At 36.3% G+C, this 22871-nt stretch overlaps 1 protein-coding gene across 4 annotated transcripts in view; it reads right to left on the bottom strand.

Moving 5' to 3' along the window:
* LOC134531806 (ATP-binding cassette sub-family C member 4-like) overlaps positions 1–22871 on the bottom strand; it is an 89100-nt gene that overhangs the window by 46678 nt on the left and 19551 nt on the right. For 3 of the 4 annotated variants that reach the window (XM_063367749.1, XM_063367748.1, XM_063367751.1), the window contains exons 7-10: positions 22214–22370; positions 20987–21125; positions 12307–12414; positions 4121–4327 (exon numbers count right to left, since the gene is read on the bottom strand). In XM_063367749.1, the coding sequence (XP_063223819.1) occupies positions 4121–4327; positions 12307–12414; positions 20987–21125; positions 22214–22370 (611 nt within the window). The remainder of the gene's footprint in view (positions 1–4120; positions 4328–12306; positions 12415–20986; positions 21126–22213; positions 22371–22871) is intronic. The other variant, XM_063367750.1, reaches the window with a different exon arrangement.

Raw genomic sequence — 22871 nt, 5'->3', positions numbered from 1 at the left:
CATCTTAATTTGAAAGGTATAATAATGGTATCAATTTTCTTATCGAACGTATGAGTAGATTAATAGTTATGCTTAGTAATAATAAATAAAATTTCCAATATACAATTCACCTTTCCCCTTGATTGGATTCGCTTGTATGATGTTTTACCAATTTTTTGCAAAGTTTTCAAAGTTTTCAGTTGTAGGTTATATGTGCCGTAAAAACCACTGCTACTATTATTATAACTTAGCGAAAAACGAAACAGTTATTGAATGAAGTGCAACTTATAATTTTAATAATACAATATAATAATATTTTGAAAACCAAAAAAACACGCTTTTATTGTTTTATGAACTAAAAAGGAAAAAAAAATATTAATTTAAGTGATTTGTTCAACAACAACCGAATGAGCTATGTATTTGTATAATGTAATTTTTTTAATAAGTTAAAAAAAGAATCAAGTAATAAACATAATATATTTCAAAGGAAAAATGCTTAAGGAGCTTGATATAAGATGCCCTAAACTTTCTATCTCTAAAGTCTATTCGTTAGAATAGTACCTATATACGAAAATGAAAGAAGAGAGCAGCGCACGCTTGATATCAGTTGTTTGAATTTTTTTTAACACTAATGGCTATTATTGAAAACAGAGTCATTATGAAAATGAAAGAAGAGATCACCCCAAATTTTTATTTCATTAAAATTAATTGTTTTGTTAATTACTTGATTCTTATTTTAATTTTATTAAATAATTTCTTTATACAGATTCATAGTTCATTCTATCGCTGTTGAACAAATGAATTAGAATTAATTATTTTTTACACTTAAGTTCATAAAAAATGAAAGAATGTATTTTTTTAGTTTATTGAATGTAATTTTATTGACTTTTTAGTTCACATTGAATATTTTTTTTTTTTTATAAATTCCTCGAAATGCACAAAAAAAATAAAATATCAATGTCCCGAAAATTCGGGGGGAAATTGACCCCCATCATGCGAGGGGGTCCGATGGTGCCCTAAGGGCCTCGGTAGCACATCGAACTCAATGTACTTCAATTTTCCGAACTTTTAAAAAATTGGGGGCAAATTTTGTGGCTTTTATCCTCCCATCACCAAACCAAAACTTGTGGGGTGGCAGTCAACGTCGGGCAAATTTTCCACCTTGACACGGCCTCATGGTTACACAAAAAGCATAGGTATTGTGCATTGCTCAAAAGTAGTGTTTTTTATTCCTCTGATGGGCCCCCCCCCCCTTCTTTCCCAATCCTACAGCTCATAATCATGAAATTATTGTATGTTCGGTTTTACAACAAAAGGATGAGACGATGATTTGAGGGCTGGCACACGATTCTATTCGATTCTCACAAAACCCCATATAGCACATGTTAAACATAGCTTGTGACACAAACACATGGTATAGTATCAGTCAACACAACACAGTCACCGAAAACCATTTTTAGTATACCGGAAACAAAATCACGTGTTAGACTGGGAGAGTGACTCAGTAAACACGAGTTGTTATTTTTTTTATTGAGAAAATGAACATTTCGTTGAAAAGGGCCAGGGCTCAACCCACCGAGGATTTTTTTGAGGGGGGGGGGGGAGAGAAAGAAATAGGTTGTACCTCCAACGTCCAAACTCGAAAAAACTCCTCTAAATGCACCGCAAAATCAATTTTCAGAGTCCCAAAAATTTCGGGGGCAATTGAACCCCACCCCCCTCCGACCTTCACCCTAACCGTGGACTCATCCGAGGAGTACTAAAGTGCCCGAAGACCTCACGAGCACGTCAAAATCAACGTTTTTAAATTTTCCGGATTTTCGAAAAATTTGGGGCAAATAAACTCCCTTTATAAAGGGAAAGGGGGGTGGTCTAACCCCCAGCATATTTTCCATCGTGCCCCAGCCTCTTGAATCGAAAACACTCCAAATATAAACAGAATGTATATTCAAAATTTTCGAACTTTAGGTTTTTCGGGGGGTGGGGGGTGCATTTGACCACCGGCGGATTTACCACCATGCCCCGGCCTCATGGATACACAAAGAGCATGGCTATTGCACATAGCTCGAAAATAGCGGTTTTCTGCCCCTATGACCCTCCCACCCTCTCTGCTCAGGTTATAGTGATAAAATTATTGGATTTTCATCCGGATTACATATGGGTGTAAAGTTTCTAATCGATACGACAATTAGAAGTAGGTTAAAATCGGCTATCAAGATTTGATTACGTAGTTAGTTACAAGTGAAGCTAATGAAAGTGTGTTAAAAATATATCGCCTCGTTCGTAATTATTTTTAGAACCTAATATTTTAATTATCTTTGACGCCATGTTTGTTTCAATACAACCTAATCTTTCAACTATTTCAAGCTGCTCTCGTATTATACAGAGATAAAATATGTACAACTTTTTAAGTGTTATTTAAACACAAAATGTTTCGTACAAATTTGTCCAGTAGTTTTTGCACGGTGCTCGAACAAATAAAGACGTGACGGACGCATGGAGCGATAACGCGTTTCAAATTTCAGGCAACGACATCTATTGAGAAAATTCCAAACTAAACTATTAGCGTCGATAGTTCGCTAGCCGCCGCGATCTCCACAAAGCGTACGGGCCTCACCAAGAAGGATGGGAATTATCTATGCAAAAATGTGGTTTTTATGTTTTATCTCTGGCTCCCGTCAATACAGCGAGATAAAATATACACCAGTTTTTAAGTCAAAAACAATCTTTTAAACACGGAAAGTTTCATTGAAATCAGTCCAGTAGTTTTTGGGTGATGCTCGAAGAAACAAACAGATACAGTTTTATAATAGCATAGATAAATATATATATATTTAGAAGTTAGCGGAAGTACTAACTCCAGATAAGAACATCGTAGCACCCACTCGTGTTAGACTCTTTGGTTAGGTTCTAAATACTTTTTTATGTTTTAAAATTTAGGCTGTAAGGGCGTGAAATAACCAAGTATCGTGTTAAACGGCATATTACATAGATATACGTTATTTTTAATAATTAGTTCAGAATATTATAATTACCTTTATTTATTTAATATTTATGTTTATTTACTAAAAGAAATAGTGTATTTCGTAATATTAAATAAACAAAATATTCCAGATATAAATTTTGGTGACAAAAATGCTTTTGGGAAAATAATTACAAAAATGTTTTTGTTAGATTAAAATGATATTGAATACAAAGTGAGTCCTGATATTTCTTTTTTATTCACCTTTCTTTTTAACCACCAATAAAACAAAGGTTCAAAGAGATCATTTTTTGCGAACGCAAAAGTCTGATTCAGTATTCCATAAGCCCAAGTTGAGCCAACCATCATTAAGTAAAATACTTATTATAAGATAATATTTAAATTAGTTACATTAATAGGTAGACTTTTAACATTAGTAAAGTGCGTAACTACAATAATGCTTCAGCGCTGTGTTGAGCCTCGTGTTCAAAATAATAAAGGAGCTGACAAAATTTAAACGTTTAAAATTGTAAATATGTGAAAGTGTAAAAGGTAAAAAAAAAAAAAGGGGGGGGGGGAGGGAGATTTTAATGTTTCAAACTTCTGTTTTGTGTACGAATGTACCTTGAAATTTCGTACTATGTGTTGTTGACGGAGCTATTTATAAGCTGTTTGCTTGCTAACGCTAGTATAGATTAGTATTTGCTAGTGTGATACTGACTGCTGACTGTTGATTGCTGGCATAAGCATTATAGGACTCTTTTTCACTTTCTATTTTTAATTCGTAATACTTTTTGGCTGTTTTCGTAGACCTTTAATGCTTACGCGATAACTTTTACATTTTATTTAAAGATTGGTCAAGTAATTCCGTGGTTTTTAGCTTTTGTTTAAAATGTCCACGACGTTTTAAAAACTTTTAATAACATACATTCTTTAATTTTTTTAACTTGCTGAAACACCACTCTATATATGGAGTTATCTAGACAAATATAGTAGCATGCTTTTCCCATATTCCAGCATATATATATATATATATATAAACATTTCATATGTAGCATTACGAACGTCGTGAAATTTTACAATTGAGTTTGTCTGAAATTTTGCCAACAAATATGTATTTTGACTTAAACTGACTTAGCACCAAAGACAATAAGAATTATATAATATATTTATAAATACCTTTCCACTGCCGGTGGATCCAATTATTGCCACAAGAGAACCAGTCTTCACGCGAATGTTTATGTTTGACAATGTCAGCTCATTACTCCACTTGTCCCATCTAGCTGTGACGTTTTCCATGCTTACAGCCGTTCCACTTGTTTCTTGACAGACAACATTTCGTGAGTGATTTGCCGCGTTCGTCAGTTCTTCTTGAAGAAGGAATTTCTGCAAATTTTAACAATGTTTTTTAATGACACAGAAGTATAACTCATTTATTAAGTTTTCTTTTTTTTATGTTTACGGGTAATTTTACCCCGCTAACTACTGACTATGAATTTACTAACAAAAAATTAGTAGTGAATACTAAGTACAAAATACCTACGGAAAATATTTTTTCTATGGCGAGTACTTTGAACCTTGCACATAAATTAATACTCTAATCACAATATAAAATAAGCGCCTTAATCGATAATATAGGATTTTGTAAGAGATCAAAATCAATGGTATTCAAATTTCTTCTGAGAAAACTTGTATTATATATCACAAATTGTGGCTCTTGGCCTCTTAAAGGCTATTTTAGTGTTATTAGTAGTATTCGTATTTCCGGTAATTTAAACATGTTTGTTAGTATAAATTTTTATCTAGACAGAAATTTTAACGTTCTTTAATATTATTATAAAGGTTATTTTCCATTAATTTTATTCTATTTGCATTTAGTATTTTCTTTAAAAACGCTTTTGGAATTTTTATATTTTACTGTATTTTTTCCCACTTGAAACGTTACGTTAACTATCCGTGATTTGCTCGTTGTTGCGTCGCCCGGCCACTGGGAGCGGGCGCGAAGGTGATGACGTCACAAACGGCCGGCGCCGGCGTGCAAAGAGAAGGGAAAGAATCGACAAAAGGTGCCGCGGACGGACAGTCTACAGTTCACAGGGATGGAAGCTGTAACCCCAACCCGAAGAGTTCCGAAGTTTACCGAAGTAGAAGGTTGGGTTCAGTCAACGGAGTATAGAAGTAAACAGAACTTTCACTCCCATGTTAAACATGATTCCTTTTTTTTCTCTCCGAAATCATTTACTCACGATTCTGACACTACCAACCACACAACATAAAAGACAAAGAAATTTAATTTTTTCCCGAATGACATCAGGATCTAGGTCTCTTTCAGAATTGCTATAGTTCAGGACCTAAGAGTCTACATTACATTTATACGTTTTAATAATATACATTTAAAATAATATTTTCTAATTTGTATTTCCGTGTCTTGATAATCATAATAATTGAATTAGAGACTATAGGTTGTGTTCGTTGGTGGTCTTGAAGAATGTTAGGTCAATAAGTTGTTTCACAATGAATAATCATCTTTGGCTCTTCAAATCTCTATATTAATTTACATAAATGCGACGGGCACCAAAATTTAAAGTAGATTTCTTAAAAATAGTGTCGCTCTTGATAAATATACTGATCAATAAAGTATTAATTTTTCAAGTACATGCCAACATTTTTAGTCGGGAAGTACACACTTTCTTTGTACGCCCAACGCTAGAAATCGCTGCCTGTATTATAAATGTTGTTTGTCACCATCACCCGTAGATGGCAACACGAAACAATTGAAAATTTTAAACTATTAGAAACGGCTCTGATAAAAGCAAAAAAATACTTGAAAATATTTTAGACCTGGGCCTAAATTTCTACACGGAATTATATTAAAATACTGTCTATTTGTTAAAATTCATTAAGATTTTTTTATTTTTTAAGATTTTATACATGTTTAAAGTTATACTTCCAAAGCATTACTAAAACAGATACCTGAAACATTTAAAATCAATATTATAACACTAAGTATATGTTAGTATATTTTTGTGCTTAAACGACTGAAATAAGTCTGTAAATAATTACTACAAAGTATAAATGTATTGATCTGATTCAACATCATTATTATATAATGATATTATATGATATTATTATTTAAAAAGGTAAAAATTGAGTGATGTGTATCGAGCCACGTCCCTCATGGTTAACAAGCACGCGCTTAATGACTGTGTAATCCAGCCCGTTAACGGATCACAAGGAGAATTTGAATTATAATCGTTGAAATGCCAGTTTTCCTAGGTATTTTAAAACCTGAGATTACTTTATATAATGAGTATTTTAGATTAGCAAATATATTCCAGGGTAGTGTCACTAACATAAAGTTTCATTTGGTACACCACTTCTTTTTGTATTAGGGTAGAGAGGGGCAATTCCGATCACTTCAAATTGTGTTGTGAAAATAAATTTTTGAAAATAGGATTAGGTTAATGAAAATACATGAGCATAAACTTCAATATGTATAATTAATATACCTTGACTGAAAAAGTTAATTAATGGCACATATAAATTTACAAAAAAATTATTCTTTAAAAGGTGATATCACAGGATTCACAAAACAAGTGGGGTAATTGCGATCATTCACGGGGTAAATCCGATCATAGTGGGGCAATCATGATCACACACACGAAGGAAGCACGACGTACGGAGAACTATAACAAAAGAATTAACATAATCAATGTAGCTAGATTTTACATGAAAACGAACCTAACCTCAAACCTAAACATTCACACAAAAAAGCCTGAAAGTCAATAAACTAATTCTCAGGTTATCATAACCCACTTGAATCTAACCTAACCTAAATTTAAGCAATGTAAAATATTCACAGACCAAACAAAATTGTACACTAGCCAAAAAAATATTCAATTTTAACTAAAAATGTGAGAATATTTGATTACATAACCTCAAACCTACTCGGTCCCTAATATCACTAAAATGTTAAAATAATTAAAGTCTAGATAACTTAAATTGTTTGCAATGTAAAATATTTAAAGTCCACACGAAATCTTACACTAGCCTAAAAATATTCAACGTTAACTCAAGATGTGAGATTACATAACTGTGACCTCCCTCGCCCTGGGGTCCCTAAGTCCCTGTTGCGAATTGTCCTGAGACTCGCCCTGATTTGCCCGCGTAGCTCCAGTTGGAGAGAAGGTGGAGTTCAGGCCAACGTGGCCAGGACCGTGAAACATGGAACCGGGAGGGAAATTTGTTCATCCATCATGCAGAAATGCCATTTCTGCCCAGCAGTATTTTCGCTAGGCCACAACCGCTACTGTCACGAATGTCAGTGCGCTGACAACCTGCAGCGTGACCTCCAACAGTGTTACCTATGTGGTAAAATGGTTGTATAGGTTAGAGGATACGAAGAAGGTTGTAAGAAGAAGACGTTGCTGTCCATTTTCACGAGCTACTTTATTCCGTCGAAGCCCTATCGCAGCCTGGCCGACACGTTGCGGGGCGAGCGTTCTCCCTCGCCGCGACCCGGACTCCCGGAAATACTCTGGTAACGATTTAAACGCGACTCGATGTGACTGCGGAGGCAGTCCCGTGACGAAACGAGCTGGTTACGAAAGTTCAGATGTACAAAGTAACGCGGTCTGATACGACTATGGAGACAGTCCCGTGACGAATTCGCTGGTTGCGAGAATTCAGCAGTACAAATAACTCGAACGCAGCCTGACACGACTGCGGACTGATGCACGCAGCGACAAGATGCAGCAGCATCTGTATTCATGCACTGGTGCTGCCCCCACGACTTCAGGCACCAGGTGTAGCTTCTGCTACAAGACTTTCGCCCGTACTGATGTCGTCAGATGGCATGAAAAGACGGCCTGTATTCTCAATACAAACCGCATAGCACATTCATGTGAAAACTGTGCTAAGTAATTCGCAAGGGCCAACTTTTTAAAAGCACACACCAAAGTGTGCAAGGGTCCTGCTCCACCTCTGTCCAAAAAGCAAAAGATGGCAGTGCTCAAGCAAGCAGTAACGCCTAAGCCTTCGACCAGGCGAGCAAAGGTGATTCCCGAGGCTGGTTTACCCAATACCCATGGTTTCATCACCGCCGAAGTGGGGTTCAAGGGTAACTTGAAAACTTATGTGGCAGAAAACAACACCAGTTCTGCCAAGGACATTTTTACATACTTGAACTCTGTCAAGGATAAAATAATCAGCCAGCTTCTGGAGGAGATTGAGGAGAATGGTTCACTCAAGTTTAACATAATCCCCGAGTGCGATTATGAAAAGCCTGTAGATGCCAGCGAATAGAAGAGGGCCTTCAAAACTGTGAATGTTCCTCTCTACGCATTTCATGAGGTGGTGGAAGCAGTTGCTGAATCCATCCCCAAGATCTGCAAGGAGGAGGAAGATTACACGGGGAAGGGGTCTGGATGGACTTTGTCCATTGTCAAGCGACTTCAACTTAGAATAAATAAGCTCGAACCACTCCGTGCCAGTTCATACATAGAACTGCCTACCACTATCAAGTCAAAACATGCAGTGATTAACCCACAAAACCTTGAAGATCACATGTGTTTTAAGTGGTCTATTCTTGTCAAGTATGTGGAGGGATGGAATCCAGAGCGCGTCAACCACCGTTACCATGACCTGGAAGGAAAGTTCAATTTTACAAACATCGATTTTCCTACTCCAATTCGGCAAATACCACTGTTCGAAAAAGAGAATCATGGTGTCTCCATCAACATCTATAGTATCGACGAGAACCAGAACATTGTACCAGCATGAGTCGCTCCAGAAGAAAAAGAAAATCATTTCGATATTCTACTCTTGGTTAGTAACAATTCGGCCCATTTTACATTAATTGCTGATTTTTCCGCCTTGGTGTGCCCCCAACTCACTACACATCATGATGCTCTCCATGTATGTAAAAGATGCTTCAAGCATTTCGATGATCGGGAAAGGGTTGGTGGACTCACTGGTCTTCAGTGTTTTGAAAAACACAGTAGGCTCTGCAAACAACATGTTGCGGTTTGAATGGAGATGCCACAGCTTGATGAAAATGGTCAGCCTCCTATTCTGCAGTTCAAAAATTTCCACCATGCCGATAAGATGCCTATAGTTGTGTATTGTAATTTTGAGGCTATTATCGAAAAAATACATACCTGTCAGCCAAATCCTAATGAGGCATACACGTTGCAGTACCAAAAACATAAGGCATACAGCTACTGCATTTATGTGAAATCTGATAACACCATAATTCCTGCAAATCTCACTTCAGCACTTCCATCAGAGCCTGAAGTGTATCGAGGTTGTGATGCAGAGGAAAGGTTCATTTCACACATTGTAGAGATTGGACAGGATGTACAGAAAATATTTTCTACATCTGTTCCGGTAACTCCACTCACACATGCACAGAACACTGCTTTTCTGCAAGCAACAAAGTGTTGCTACTGTGGTGGAAAGTTTGGAGGGACTGCAAAGAAAGTTCGTGACCACAATCACTTCACTGGCGAGTATCTTGGGGGTGCTTTTAATGACTGCAACCTTCTCAGGTGCAGACCGAAGAAGTTTATTGTGTTCTTCCACAACCTGGCATACGACCAGACCTTCATTATCAGGAAGTTGTGGTACGACAGTAAAGATATGTTCATTATTCATAATTCGGAAGAAAAGCTGATAACTTTTTCCAAGAAGTTGTGTGATATGTTTAGTATTCAGTTTGTTGCTACGTTCTGCTTCATGAGCCGTGGTCTCGCTTCTCTCGCCGAGTTCTTTCCAGCAGACAAATTTATAAGTACTGCTGCATTTTTCGCTCCTCATGAGCTGGAATTGGTTACCCGCAAGGGGGTCTTCCCATATGATTTTGTGGATTCTTTTTCTCGGTTGGATGATAGGAGTCTTCCATCTATCGATGATTTCTACAATATTCTGACTGATTCTGGGATTTCAGAGGCAGATTATAAGCACGCACAAAATGTCTGGGGTAAGTTTCCGTGCGCTACTTTAGAGGAGTATGCTGACTTCTACCTAAAGACGGATGTCCTGATCCTGAAAGATGTATTCGAGAATTTTCGCAGTCTGTGCCTTGAGACAGTCTAGACCCCTCGCACTACATTTCTTGTCCAGGGTTCGCTTTCGATGCGATGCTTCGTACCACAGGCGTAAAACTGGAGCTTCTGACTGATTATGACATGTATGTGTTTGTGGAAGCAGGTATTTGGGGAGGTGTAGCGCAAAGCATCAAACGACATTGCGTAGCCAATAACTCCTATGTACCAGAAACCTACGATGCTTCCAAGCCATTTATCTTTGTAGGGTATGTGGATGCGAATAACTTGTATGGGTGGGCAATGTCTCTGCCGATTCCTATTCGCCATTTAAAATGGCCAGACACATCCATTGATGCCATGTCTGTTCCAGACGATTCTTCTAACCATCCCTGCTTCTCTCCTGTCAAGAAAAAGGTGGTTGGTAAATTCAAAGATGAATGTGGGGGGGGGGGGGGGAGCAAGTTATGAGTGAGTTTGTCGGTCTGCGGGCCAAACTCTATGCCTACTGGTGCGGTGGCGAGGTCGAAGAAAGGCTAAGGGCATCCAGTGCTGTGTAGTCAAAAACCAAATAACATTCAGTGACTACCTGGATGCCCTGCAAGACCACCGCACAAGGAGGGTAGGTGTTAGGGCTGTTCGCTCCCGGCAGCACATACTGTACAGTGAGTATATAATAAGCTCGCCATTACGTGGGAAGATGACAAGCGCCGAATCTGTAAAGATGGTATCAGCACGGTCCCCCACGGATGTATCGGAGACGACGAATAAAGTTTCTGTAAATATTTTGGTTGTTGTTTCCATTTATTATGTATAGTTTGTGTATTTTATTGTATAGTTTTCCGATTTTTGTTGTACATTTTCTTTTTTTGTTGTAATGTTTCAGTTTCTTTATAGGTTTTTTTGTTTATAGTTTACATTATTGGTATAAAGTTACGGTTTTTGTATATAGTTTATATTTTAGTTGTATAGTTTCGTTTGATGTGTATAGTTTTTATTTTTATTAAGGATTTTATGTCGTGAAAAGCCACCAGTTTATTTTAAAAAATATCATTTTTACCTGCATACTGTTTATTATTTTAACATGAAACCTGCATTCCGCAAGGTAATCATATTAAAAACAGTGAAAATGAAAATGTATATGCAAACATTAAAATATTTGCTTCCATGCAACTTTTTAAACACGGGTACGCAAAAATGTTACTGCTTAGAAGATACGTCAATATAAATATTACTTAGGTGTGAGGGCTCTGAAAAATTTCTGATCCTGAACGGTGTAGGATGGAGTAAATAAATTTAATTAAATAAATATTTTTTTAATTATCAATACTATAACCATCGCATCCGCAATGATGAGTCGATTCTTTTGATATTTGATCACATATATCACAGACTATACAAACATCATAAATTATTATGTCTTTAAGAAAAAATGGTGGTCTTGAACAAAATGCCTGTGGATTTTGTGGTTTATTATAACAAAATTTGTGAATTTTTTGGTCTATTAGGGTCATAACAACACTGTTGGGAAATATAATCACACTTCTACATACATTGTATGTTTTTAAGAATAAATAGTGGTCACAACAACAAAATGACTGTGGATTTTGTGATTTATTATAACAAAATTTGTGAATTTTTTGATCTATTAGGGGCATAACAATACTGACAGGAAATATAAACTCGACCTTACATACACTAACATACTTTAGAAACCTACACTCGATGACGATATTCATCAGATGAAATCAAGATGGTGGTCTCCACTAAAGAAGATGGCCACCTCCAGCAGACTATAATGCATGGGTAGGAGTGGGACGCTCGATGATGATGCCATCATAACGAAAAGTGCAACGCACAGAAGTGAGGAGCTCGATGACGAAGTCATCATGTTTTCAAATTAAAATTTTAATAATATCTTTTTTTATAAATTTAAAAAAAAAATTCCGATTTTCTAAGTTAATATTTGAGGATTTTCAAGATGGTGGATGTGACATCATAATTCGGTAGAAGTTCTAGAAAACAAAATGGTGGAATCAAAGATGGCCTCCGGGGCCAAAGGTCAAATGGAAGATGGCCGCCGGAAGTGACGTAATCCAAGATGACCACCGGAAGTGACATAATCCAAGATGATCGCCTCGAATCCCCGAATCCCCCACCACCCACCGGTGCCCCAGAATGAACCAATTACACCTACTTTTCCAACACATAAAAAACTTTTTGTATGTTTTACCAAGATATGTATCAGAAAAAAATATTAATATTAAAATCTAATGTGTGATTTCTATAATAATAAAAAAATCGTGGAAAGAAATTTTTTACCTCCAGCCGCTGTAGTGATATGAGTGCATTTGTAGATTCTTGGATTCCACGAACAAAAAATATAGTCGAGTGCAGTGCTGAATATATAAAGAAGACAACGGTGAAAACCTTGAAAAAAAGGAGACATGAAAAGATAAGAATTTCCAAAAAATTTCATGCCTCCAAGATCATGTGAGATTTATGATTGAAGTGCAAACACATAAATATATTTTGAAACATTGTTTTACAGATATATCGTAAGCTTTCATTATCAGAGCCACAAACTTATTCCTGACTTATATATTGAGACCACACCTGAATAATTGAAAGAATACCAGACGTTTCGGAATGGCTTATTGCGGCAATTTAGTTTGAAATTCGCTCTTGGAGATAGCTGCAACAAGACATGGCAACACATCGGGCACATCAGCAATTAAACATACTTAAACTTAACTATCCATAAGCCAGTATCAGATCTTGCTTTGCATATTTTTGGTTAAAGTAAATATAATAGAATTAATCAAATATTCCTTTGTAACAGTTAAAAATATGTATCAATATACAGAAAAAAAGCATATGAAATTTAAAATATTTATAATGAAGTTAATTTATATAAAATTTAATTTTATCTTGCAATAACAGATTTTTAATTTTTTATGAATAGTATTGCCTTCGTTACAATTTAATAGTTGATATTTTTGAAAGCGTTAAATAAGGATAGTTAGTTTAAAGTAGTTAGATTTATCATTACCTATAACTTAAATTAGTTTTGAGTTGATAAGAATATATTTTTAATGGTAACTATATTTACAATATTTCACCCATTTAGAAGTAGAGTTTCTGCAAATATTAAAAAAAGAGCTGTTAGATAATTAATGTTTCTATAATAAAACTGACAGTGTTTTTGCCCCTTTTGTGATTGAATATATATATAATGATTCAATGAAATTATACAAGCACTGCTTGCCTTGCTTGCTCTGACGAGAAGCCACTGATTGTAGGTATTAAGATGGCGGATGTGGAGTCATCCAAGATGGCCGACGAGGTCCTGATCATAGTCAAAGAGTGGCGGACATGCCCGAACATGGTTGATTCCTCACGATTGGCAAGCCATCAAGCCATCAAACCATAGTTCCATAAGAAATATAATTTTTCAACTTTCCCCTTTTCCATCTACAGCTACCCTTTTTACACCCTTCACGGGTTGACTTTTGCAAAATGGTAGAATTTTGATTCTTAGTTTTCTTACTTTTATGGGTACTCAATATCCTTTCTTATGCTTGATTATATTCGGAGCTTTAATTATTTATAATAAAACCATATATACCCCTTTGACACACAGCAGAGGTTGAATTACGCGAAAGGTAAAATTTTGTTTGGGAATTTCGTATATTTGATTTTGGTACCCAATATCTTGTTTAGAAAAGGTGATATAATAAATTATCTAAAACAATATGTAACCCTTTTTCACAGTTTAGGGATTGGATTTCACAAAAAAAAGTGAATATTCTTATTATTGTTGCCCAATTATATATTTTTGTTTTATGTTATTTGGAGATATAATTATTTATTTTAAAATCATATTCACCACATTTACTGTCACTGCTTAGGGGGGTGACTTAGGAAAAATTGTAGAATTGTAGTTTGTAGTTTTGATATGGGTTTTTTGATACCAAATAAATAATATTTGATGCTTGAATAGCTAATTACCGGCTTGCGAAATTTGGTGTCATTGCTGACATCTTGCCGTCGAAAGACAACGAGGTACATTGGTCACTGTTTTTGTAGCAGTGAATGCAATTGGGAACTGTGTGCCGCCCATGTTTGTGTTCCCAAGGAAAGTATTACATGAATTGTTTTTCTTTGGGGTGGTCCTGTGGGCTGTGTAGGTGTAGCAAATGGTTCTGGTTGGATGCAAAAAGAAGAATTTCTAGTTTTCATGAAGCATTTTCCAAAGCATGCCAAACCAGACAAGGAAAATAAGGTGCTTTTTCTGTTAGACAACCACGACAGTCATTTGTACTTGCCAACAATAGAGTTTTGCAGGGAAAATGGTATTGTATTATTGTCCTTTCCCCCCATTCTTCTCACAAGTTACAGTCACTTGATGTAAGGGTTTACGGTCCCTTTAAAAAGTTCGTTCACAGCTATGGATGCATGGATGAAGATTCGTCCAGGAAAATGACTATTTACGATATCCCTGAAATCGTTGCAACTGCTCTACCACAAGCAACAACACCGAAAAACATTATGTCCAGGTTTTCTGCCACTGGAATATGGCCATTTAACGAGAACATTTTCGATGACAGCGATTTCACTCCATGTGAAGTAACTGAAAGACCAGACCCAAGTCTAATGAATTCACCAGATCAACAAACATGTCTCATGCCTGCCACTGCGAAAGTTATGGAAGACGAAGTGGTTGGAGATGCTGGTGTTTTTAATTTTTCCCCAGATGTAGTGCAGCCATACCCCACAGCCAGCCAGCAGAACACCTGTTTACCTAACAAGAGAAAACGTAAATCAGCCATACTGACCAGCACACCAGAGAAAGAAGCACTGGAATATGCTGCATAAAAAATAAGAATTCCGGCCATCAACAAAGTCAAGAGCACAAGAAAAGTGAAGAGCATAACCGAAACAGTCAATAACACCACTCAGAAAATACAGAACTCAACAAACATTTCAAAGTGTACGTTAAACGAAGAAGATTATTCTTGTATAGTATGTTCAGACAGCTACAAAGACAGTCGTCCAATGAAGAGTGGGTGCAATGCATGTCATGTAGTAAATGGGCTCATGTGCATTGCACTAAAGGGGGATTAAGTTACTTGTGTCACAACTGTTTGTCAGATTGAAGACACAAACAAACACTTTGTATGTCATGAGGGTATTTTGTATAGGGCTATATGCATAAAAGTTTATAATTGTTACGAATTAAACACGCTACTAATTTTGTTTCAGTTTATGTTGTGTACGCTATGTGTGTTACAAACGACCCTTATATGTGTTACAAATGACCTTCAAATGGTGTCGATTGTAACAGAACACATTACTAAATATACACCTATATTTTATAATCAATATATATAGGTATATATATAATTTTTAACTGCATGACTAGTACCACAGACCATCAAAGAACTGTTCCCGATAACTATCAGCATTATCTAATGATGTATAGTAGAGAAAAAATATATATACTAAATAAATGTTACAATTGTCCCCAGTCTCCCCTACTGTAAATACAGGGTAATTATAAAGTCCGTGAAACATTTCATAAAATCAGTACAGCGAAATGGAAAAGAATAACGTAACAAATTATACAACGCGTGAAAGAACAACTCTCAAAGTTTTTTTGAATGTAGCGCCTAAAATCTATTTTAAAAAACAACCGACAGGGGCGCTAGTGCATGTAGTTGCTGAAAATGGCTGCCAACCAGGCAGAGAAAGCCTTTTGTGTGCTTGAATACGCCCTTAGCGAATCGGTAGTGAGTGTCCAAGAGCTTTCCGTGGCAAATTTAACAAAACACCACCAGTTTACAATAGCATAATGAAGTAGTACAAGAAATTCGAGGAAGACGGCTGTTTGTGCGACGCAAAACGGTCGTGTTGGCCAGGCGTGTCACAACAGACAGTGGATTGTGTACGGTACGTGATGGTGCGGAGTCCCAAGAAGTCAACTTATCGGGCTAGTGCAGAATTGAACATCTCTCAGCCAACAGTGTGTAAAATTCTTCGTAAGCGATTAAGAGTGAAGCCGTACAAATTGCAGCTTCTGCAAGCCATCAGCCACGATGAAAAATTGCTCCTATTGCAGTTCTGCATTGCCATGCAGAACCGTCTTGAAGACGATGACTTTGCAAGCAAATTAATCTTCAGTGACGAAGCCACTTTTCATCTCTCAGGAAGAGTCAACCGACACAAAACACGCATATAGGGGACAGAGAATCCACACGCAACTCTCGAACACGTCCGACATTCGCCAAAAGTTAACGTGTTCTGTGCCATGACAAGCGAGACAGTTTATGGCCCCTTCTTCTTCGCTGAGAGAACTGTTACTGATATCACCTACCTCGACATGCTGCAATTGTGGCTTATGCCACAACTTTAAGCTGATAGCAGGGACTTCATCTTCCAACAAATTGGTGCTCCACCTCATTAGCACAATGTGGTACGAGATTATCTGAATGAGACGTTGCCACATCGCTGGATGGGCCGTGGGGCGGCCGCTGACCAAATGCTACTCCCGTGGCCACCACGATCACCGGACTTGACAACTTGCGATTTTTTCTTGTGGGGTTACATCAAGGATAGTGTTTATGTTCCACCTCTACCACAGAACCTTGACGAATTGAGACACCTCATTGTAGCAGCTGCTCTTACCATCACTCCTAAAATTCTGGGTCGGGTATGGGCAGAATTGGACTATCGATTAGATGTGTGTCGTGTGACGCCAGGTGGACACATAGAACATTTATAACTAGTGGAAAGAAAACTTTCACATTTTTTATTTCACATGCTGTATAATTTGTTACATAATTCTTAGCCATTTCACTGTACCGATTTTTTGAAATGTTTCACGGACTTTATAATTATCCTGTACACCTGTGTTTCATAATCAATATACATATTGAAATCGTTTTTACTGCATGACTAGTACCACAGACCATTAAAGTACTGTTTCCGATAACTATCAGTGTTATTTAATTATGTATAGTGGCGAAAAAAAAATCCTAAAAAATGTTACAATTGTTCCCAGTCTCCCCTACGGACATTTTACCTCGAACAGAGTTATTAGTGGTATAAATAATACAAAAAAATAATATTGGACACTTAGCGTCAGGATTGAGTTTAATTCAATGAAGTTCTGTAACCACCGGAATTTTGTGCCTGTAGGAAAATTATTTCACTGAAATTATTGGAGATAGTAACACTTTACAAAAATATGTTAAAAATATAGGTGTTACTTCCAATTATTCCAATGAAATATTTTTCTACTGCCACAAAATTCACAGTTCAAAATACAATTAATCATACTTCAGAAGCTCCGAGTTTCATCTAAAATAGTTTCTATATTTGTATCGGGTGTTCTCCAGCCCGTTAACTGCAAACCGTGACTTACGAGATGTGTTTCGTCACACCCCTGATAAAACGCCACCCGCTGACTTTATAGCTACGAGAGCAGCCCAGTTTCCGCCTGTTGGTTGGACAATCCGCGACGCTTGAGCGAGGCTATAGAATAAGTTTCTCGTTCATGTGACTGTTACGGGGCACCGGAAGTTACGCCGGCTGTTTATGCACAGATTAGGCGAGCGGAGTAAATGATATTCTGGTTAAGTTGACCCTGGAAGGGGATATAGCCCCCAGTTTATGCACAGATGGAGCAGACGGGCTCCGACGCGCCATGACACGACGCCGACACGTGAGAGAACTAGCGAAGCTCTGCCCATCCGCCGCGCCGACAGAGGGACTTCATCGCCGGGGTAAGCCCTTGTCAAAAGGAGGTGTCGCCGAGGTGTCGGCGTGACGTCACAAGTACCGAGGGACTTGGGTTCAAGTCCTGAGTCGACGAGTGAACACTCGCTTCGGCGAGTGACGAGTAGATAAACGAGTAAACGCCGAGTTGAGAGATAAGGTGGTGGCGGGGTAACGGCACGAGGAGAATAGATGGCTGATACGAGTCACCGGACGAGCGAGCCACACTCGCTGGGCGAGTACGAGTAAGCCAACGAGTAGGATGAAGCCGACGAGTCGGCAATGGGGGCCGAAGGCTTTCGGGGAACACGGCCGAGGGCGAGGTGTTAGAGCGCACCAACAGCGAACGACACTAGCCCCCCCCCCCCCCTTGTGGGTCGGCTGGGCGGGAGACGTTGGCGACGCCGAGGCCTCACGCAGGGGCTGGTTCGAGTCCCGGTGCGACCAGCTGCGGTCGTTCAGCGGGGCGAGTCGTCCTGGTGCCGACGGGACGGGACGCGGAGGTCGGCGACTTCATCGCTTCCCGGTTCCGTGAGTTCTTCGGCCCTTGGTGAAGCAATGCATCGTAACTGCAGGTTGCGAGTGATTACGGGACAAGACGAGTAACAACGTCGACCGTTACCGCATACCCTGCGGTGTTTACAGTAGCATACAAGTTGAAGAATAAAGACGATGGTCGATTATATATACCAAGTTGGAATTTAAATCCCCACTGGTACGTGTTATACTTTTTTTTTGTGTGTTACAGTAGTTATTTTAATGCATATTTTTAATCCCATAATTCTTTGTATTCACAAATAATGAATCATGAAGGTCATGTGAACGAAATTTGAAGACATTAGTGTGTTCCAGGTTCACAACGTAGGAGTACTCATCTATATTAAATGAAAACTCATAATTTGTATTTGGTTGCGCGTGTCATTTAGTGAACTATGTTAGTAGTGTCTATATTGAACTTTTGGGTTGTGGCACTAAACGATCTCGCATACCTAATTCCGTTCTATATTAATAATAAAGTTTTCTAGGTGTGAAAAGTCTGTACATTGGATGAAATGAAAAAAAATTGGAAATGGCTATTCACATTATTAAGAATTAATATATATACACACACATTAAATTTTGGTCTTTTTGTCACAGCATCAACAATAAATAATTGACGGATTTTTTCTTATAATGGTTTCTGGTTACCATAAAAATTAGGCTTTAATTAATTACATAAATAAACACCTAAGGGGATGATAAGGGGCAAAATTAATTTTAAAGAAGTAATTTAAAAAATTTGTTAAATGGTCTACCTCGTGAAATAAAAATGAAGTAAGTCTGATTTCATCAATGCTAAATATATCTTCGAAGGCACTAAAACAGAAGTTTCAAAATCAGATACCATATTTAGACTAAAAATTAAGAAGGCATACGCACAGCCACTTTAAGAAAAAATCATTATTGAATGGTTTATTATGATTTAAATCATGTATTGACCTTAAAATTTATTGTTTCCAATTTTTTACTAAATATGTTTGGCAAAAATCATATGCTTTTCTTCAATGGTAAGATATCAGCAATACCCTGAAATTTCGCGAGCCAAGCTGCGACTATTATATGTTAACAAAAAAAATGTATCAGCCCCAACTTCAAAGACATAAACAGCCTTGGAAACAAATTTATACCGTAAGCCGTATAAAGGTTTTCAACTTATTTTTTGGTTATTAACCTGCAGCAGAAATTTGTCGGTCGAATTTAGACTCACATTGTATAGTCTTTATCATGAAACTGGCCTCAGATTTGACTGTTTTTCGAAGTAGTACTAAATTTGTGCGTTTCTTTTGCCACATTTTATCTGTCAACCTTTTTTTTAAACAACTTCATGTTGTGGTCAGTGTTAGTATACAAACAGTACGCTATTCTTTGCAAGTAGAATCTGGGAAATGGGTAACTCTGATATTATTTGTAGAACTGTAAATTGAGAGTCAAGCTACATGAAACTGACTTAAAAAACACCTTTATTTTCGAGCATTTATATCAATCGCCTATAGAAACATTTTAAATTTTAATTTGCACTTGTTTCCCATGCCATTGTAAGTGAAACACTCAGCGCTTAAACAGTGTCCATACATCGATTTCATAATTACTCAATATCGTTGATTTTGTGAACGTGGTTGTCTACAAGAGAAGCTTACGCGTTTCAAGCTAATTTTTTTATATATATTAAAAGTTCTTTGGTGTAATTTATTTATCAGGTGTTGCCTTAGCTGCATTGTCACCATTTGTGTTTATATCAGATGCTTGTGTGTGCTGTGTTTGTAAGTTCGTCCATAGAAGTTTGTCCATGGTCAGTAATTATGCACTTTGTTTTTCGTATTTTTAATTAAATTTTTTTCGTGTTGATCAGGACAAGATAATTGACTTACTTTCTTTTCCCGACTTCTACATATTTTTTTCTGATTTATTTTTTATAGCAACCTTAGCTTTTATTTCTGTGTCTTGTACATTTATTATTTTCAGACTTAATTTATCTGTAACAAAAAAAGCTACGCAATGTCATAAATTCAAAATTTAAATTTAAATAACTAACACCCATCGCTCAGAATAGTTCGTGTAAAGCGTAGTTGCAGTGAGCTTTAAAGTTCATAAAAGGCTTACGCATGCGTAGTCTTTCCTTTTGTTTTGATTTTCGTATTTAAGTAACGGATCTCGAATTCCAGATAGTGTTGAAAAACAAAATCACCCAAAGATAACGTTCAAAGATGTTTTTCCGGTGGTATATCTTCCTTGTTTTTCTACAGGCATCGTAACCGTCTTATGGAAACACTGTGAAATAGACGATTTTCCACATTTGTGAAAACGATAGAACTCTCTTCTGACTGCCCTTAGTGTTCTGATGAGAATAATAATTATTTCCTTTCCAGTTTCCTGAAATAAACTGAATTCATTACTAGAAAGCCTTAGTGGTTTTTGTTTTTAAAACGTAAGTCACCCATCCGCGAACCAATAATTAAAGGGAAACCTTTTTTCGTCGATGTTTGGTGTTATGAATTTTCTGTACATATTGCATACCTAAATAATACTGTATTAAAGAAAACACACATTTTTTATTTTTGAAGGCATTTCTTTTTCAACTTCACTGCTTTGCAAAACTGGTCTCAGTGAAAAATAATAATAAAGATTTTGAAACAAATTGGATGTCATTAAAATAATATAATTGTTTCTTTATGCACACACTTACATTTTCTGCGTTCAAAGGCTGCTCGTTAAATACCATGCAGACCATGACAGTGAAGCAAGCGATCCTGCTAGCACTTAAAGTGAACACCAAAAATGCTCCTCTGAGAAAACCACTTTTCTTCATTACTTTGGTTTCAGCTCTGTAAAAATATAAATGCAAATGCTTATCATATGTATATATAGCAAACGAATCAAACATTGCCAGTTTAAAATAAAAATAAAAATTATAGCTTGTCGTGATTCTCCGAAGAGAGTTAATCTGTATTTAATTATTGCTAACTAAAATACAACTGGTCGATAACTGGAAAATATTTATTTAATTTTATTCGTCCATGTTACGTTTACTCACAAATAACTTTTAATACAACCACAAAACGTTTTATGATCCGTATTTGCACTGTATGAAACACACTTAAAATGTTTTTCAAACAATCATTAATAAATATATCTAATTTATGAGCAATAAGTCATCTACATCAGTATTTAAACTAGAGTGGGCATTTTAATTTTTTTAAGAAACACACAAAAACGAAACAACGGATTTAAAGGTAATGTATTAAACCGCACTTCCGTTTAAATAAAAGGTACATAAAGTGAGTGCATATTATTTGTAGCATGTATTTTTATTTACTATATTAATAAAGGTACGTATCAAACAAGCCCGCATGATATTTATTGTGTTTCTTTGAATCTCTCATTCCACGGTACGACGTGATGAACTGAGTTTCTTACCACTGCTTTTCACAATACGGAATTTGCATATCATACTATATTATTACAAGTAGTATTTTAAATACGCGATTAAAATGTTGTTTTGTATTTTCACTTTCATTGTTTGGTACAATTCAGGCGCATCTTACATTATTCACTACATAAAAATACTTGCTAAATAATTTTTTTTAAATGTACTTTCGTGAGCATTGAGATGAAATTTGAAACACACATATTTCATTTGCCATTCATTATTATTAAATTTGTATGTAAGATTTTCCAGTTGAATTACAAAAATCAATAGCATAGAGTATATACAGGAATGTAGACGAAGTTCTAAAATTAAAATGTAATTTGCAATCTCTTTAAAATTGAATTTTTAACAACTTATTGTTCAAACAAAATGTTGAGCTTAGGTTTAAAAATGTTGGAAATTAAAAAAAATAATAATAATTTTAACGACTTACACAATATTTAAACCTTCTGACAAATTCTCACAAAAACCATTACCACCTACCTTCGAACCTGATCGACCAGAGAAATGAACGGTTTCTCCCAAGCATACATTTTTATCAATCTCACTCCTAACAGGATCTCCTGAAGAAGTTTTATCCGTCTGTCGGATATCTGGTTGCTCTGGATGCGATACGCATATGCGAATTTCTCCGCAATTACTGCAATACAATAATAATGCATCATAGAATCACGAGTAAACAATATTTAGTTCGTGTAACAGCACCTTATTTATTTAGCCGTCAGTAGTTAAAATTTAAGCAGAAACAATTTTCTACAATCGGTGAGAAACTGAATAACTTTCTCACAGACTCTCTAAATCTTTGTTTTATGTGGTGTGTAGTTTTAAGTGTTTTTTTTTTTTATGTTACAGACTTCTTAGTTCGTCCGTTCAGTTTCCGTGAAGTTACTTTTTTTGTGTTTGTAGATTTTATTCTGTAATTAAATTCTCAGTGATTCAGCGTAATTATTTTAAATATTAAATTTTTCACATAAAATGTTTATTTATGACTTTTTAATAAATTTTAGCTAGTTTAAAGTACAAGCGAAATTTCTGTTATGTGAAATTCCTTTCCTAATAAAAAATATTTTTTTAATGTTTTACTAGTATTTAACGTCTTATGCTACTAAAACTATAACTTGTTTATTTGTTCCAGCAAATT

Source organism: Bacillus rossius, chromosome 5 (genome assembly GCF_032445375.1).
Source record: "Bacillus rossius redtenbacheri isolate Brsri chromosome 5, Brsri_v3, whole genome shotgun sequence".
Taxonomy (NCBI): Eukaryota; Metazoa; Arthropoda; class Insecta; order Phasmatodea; family Bacillidae; genus Bacillus; species Bacillus rossius.
This window is presented reverse-complemented; position numbering and strand designations above follow the sequence as displayed.